Source organism: Fragaria vesca, linkage group LG3 (assembly GCF_000184155.1).
Source record: "Fragaria vesca subsp. vesca linkage group LG3, FraVesHawaii_1.0, whole genome shotgun sequence".
In the NCBI taxonomy this organism is placed as follows: domain Eukaryota; kingdom Viridiplantae; phylum Streptophyta; class Magnoliopsida; order Rosales; family Rosaceae; genus Fragaria; species Fragaria vesca.
The window spans coordinates 4,546,550-4,549,405 of NC_020493.1; the positions used below are offsets into that span (position 1 = coordinate 4,546,550).

General features: G+C 39.6%; 1 protein-coding gene across 1 annotated transcript; it reads right to left on the reverse strand.

Annotated features, from left to right (window-relative positions):
* Positions 1 to 1,196: 1,196 nt before the first annotated feature.
* LOC101312323 (wall-associated receptor kinase 2-like) lies at positions 1,197 to 2,038 on the reverse strand. Its single transcript, XM_004293622.1, has 2 exons — positions 1,548 to 2,038; positions 1,197 to 1,408 (listed from the first exon to the last, which is right to left on the reverse strand). Exons 1-2 carry the CDS (start codon positions 2,005 to 2,007, stop codon positions 1,224 to 1,226), a joined length of 645 nt encoding a protein of 214 aa, XP_004293670.1. The 5' UTR covers positions 2,008 to 2,038; the 3' UTR covers positions 1,197 to 1,223.
* Positions 2,039 to 2,856: the final 818 nt, after the last annotated feature.

The following is a 2,856-nucleotide window of genomic DNA, read 5'->3' on the forward strand; positions in this document are numbered from 1 at the left end:
TGTGTTACCGTGATAACGCATGAGTTTTTATTTTTATTTTTTTATTTTCAGGTTGTTAATGGTGTTAGTGCCATGTACGAGGTTAGATCAAATGAATAACTGAGATTAAATATTACTACTCAGTTCACTTGAACCTTAGTGCATACAAAAACTTTCACAAATCTCTATCTCAATTACTATAAAACGAGCGGTCTTTCTAAATCACCAAATTATGATCTGACAATATATATTACCCTTATCAGTTGATTCAGATTGTTAAGAACAAGGGTTATTATAGTAAATAACAAAATAAAAAATAAAATAAATAAAATAAAAAGATAACGAGGGAGAGAAAAGTGGGTATTGAGTTTTATAATAGAAGAGAATAAGTAGTGAATAACTGCATTATTAAAGAATTATATGCCCGTAAAATGCTAGTAAAGTAATAAACTGAAGTACCAGAAAGCAATGCGTCTCAAACCCTTCATCAAAGAGGCTGAGCAACTGCTCTTACCCAAGTGCATGTATCGAAAAAACTGCTCTTACCCAAGTCGAATTCACATAAACACAAAGTAACCAAAGAAGTAATTGTTCTTTGGATTCGCTTGATATAGTTTCCCCCGGTGTTCTTGATCTCTTCTTGGGTTCAAATTTTTGTGCGAGTTGGTATGGTTTTGCATTTTAGGTTGGAGAATAGAGAATTCAATTGCGGTTTGGTTTCATTTTTAGCATAGACAGGATTTCAATGGTCATTTGAGATCAAATTTTAGTCTTTTGGACTTTTACTGATATGGGTCAGATTTGATTTCATATGGTTTGGTTACATTATTGATCTAAATTTGCCAATTTGAGATTGTACGAAAATCTGGGTTTAAGGGTATAGAATCATGATGAAAATTTTCCAGATGAATCTAGTGAGAAAGTGGCTGCGTAGGTTGAAGGGGAATTTGTTGTCCGAAAATCTCCTAGTTCTACAAGTATAACATGGAGGTCTGTATTGTAGATTTAGATTTGAAGGTGAGTTCAATTTAATTCCCGTTGTCCCTTTGAAACTAATAATCGAATAAAGAACCACCGTACAAAAGAATCAGAGTTCGAGTGTTCAACTGGAAAGGATATGTTTAATTTTCAGGAATATTTTTCTTCCTTTTATCCACTCCGTAACTGAAGTAGGATGGCGTTAGGTGAGTTTGGAGAGAAAAAGAGAAATTTTTTTTCTTATGGACATGCATGTTAATATCTAATTATATATACATACCCAGTGAAACAGCAAGCAGGAGAACGATCGAATTGTCCTTGATGCAACTCTTGCCATCCGTCTTGTCCTTTTTGTATCCTTTATGACATGAACAAGTGTAATTTTGTGGAAATAGAAGATTTACGCAGTTTCCGTTCCGGCAGGAATTTGAGGCTTTGCAGTCATCAATATCTGAAAGAAAAATTAGGAAAGGAAAAGCGTATAAGAGATCACTAAATTTGGTTAAATTGAAATTCCAATGGTGAGAGCTTTAATTACTTTATCTTGAATACAATTGTAGCTGAGTAGGTAAATCAAAGAGAATCATCACCTGTGCAACCATCTGGGTGGTACGGGTTTCCTTCATAACCAGGCGAGCACTGGCACAAGTAACCTGCAGAATTGATAACACCATTGACGCACTTGCTATTAGCCTTGCATGCGAAATCCTTCCTGTTCTGAGCTTGATCACAGGGGTCTGATTCATTCCCAATGGCCCAATTTAGAACCATTGGAAGCTGTTGTGTGTAATTCAGTTGTTCAAAACTAGAAGAGTTGAAATTGAACAGGCCTTCCTCCTCAATAAAGGCGTAGTTGCAGGGGTTGAAGCTCCACACTTGCGACTGATTTGTGAAGCTAGTCAACACTAAAGAAACATTGTTCAGTCCACCGGGAATATTGATCTGGCAACAACCAATGCCAGAGCAAAAGTTATCAACGACACTGCCAAGGCTGTGGCATTTTGACATGCACCCTGTAACGACTCCTAATTCCCCACGGAAGCCTCGCATGATTGCATAAGTGTCACAGCCAACGGCATAGAACTTGTTTTTGGAATCGGAGACCGTATAAGGAAGCTGACGAGGCAGAAGTAAAACGTACGATTGCCCTGGGCGTCATAGCAATCTGTACTTACATGGTTTAATATTTGCAACTCCCCAGCCTCTAGGGATATGTTAGTAACAACGATATTCGTTGTCATCAAATATGCAGTTGGCGGTTGAGTCGTGCGGCTGCAATTGATAAAGAATTCATCTCCCAGGTAACAACCCTCCTCCATGCCGAATGGATATGGAACTGTGAGATCACCGCACTTGTCTGGGCAGCCAGGCAGGACATGAGCAGCAGCTGCTGTTTTCACCGTACTAGCCGCCGATAATAGGAGTAGGACTGCCGCCAATGGGAATTGCAAGGCCATGATCGACATGCGTGCAGTGATGCAGCACTAGCGTGCTGAGCTTGTTTGTGGAATTTGTAACTGATCGAGGGCAAAAGCTGGACTACTCCATGAGTACGGGTACTCCTGACAGTTCTGTTAACGGAAGGGTACGAATGTAATTTCCGCTCGTCGCGGTAACCAATTGTTTTTACTGCGAGACTAGAGGACAACACAGAGAATTTTCCTCCGGAGTCGTTCCCGAGACTGCAGAACACCACTCTCAAGCCTTCACCCACTAGCTTCAAGGATTCAAAATCAAAAAATAAAATCTGGAATCCAGAACACAGAGATATTAGACACGAAGCTCAGTGCCGAGAGAGCAGAGTCGTATCAATTCGAACGGATCCGAAGATATATTCTAGATCTCGAAGCTCAGTGCTGAGAAAGCAGAGTCGTATCATTCACAGCTCATATTTAACCT

Bases quoted from the DNA above. Each gene is read 5' to 3' on its own strand.
- LOC101312323 (XM_004293622.1), bottom strand. From the start codon at position 2,007: ATGCGAGGCTTCCGTGGGGAATTAGGAGTCGTTACAGGGTGCATGTCA. The intron at 1,409-1,547 runs GTGATGATTCTC...TTTTTCTTTCAG, and splicing joins CCACCCAGATGGTTGCACAG to ATATTGATGACTGCAAAGCC.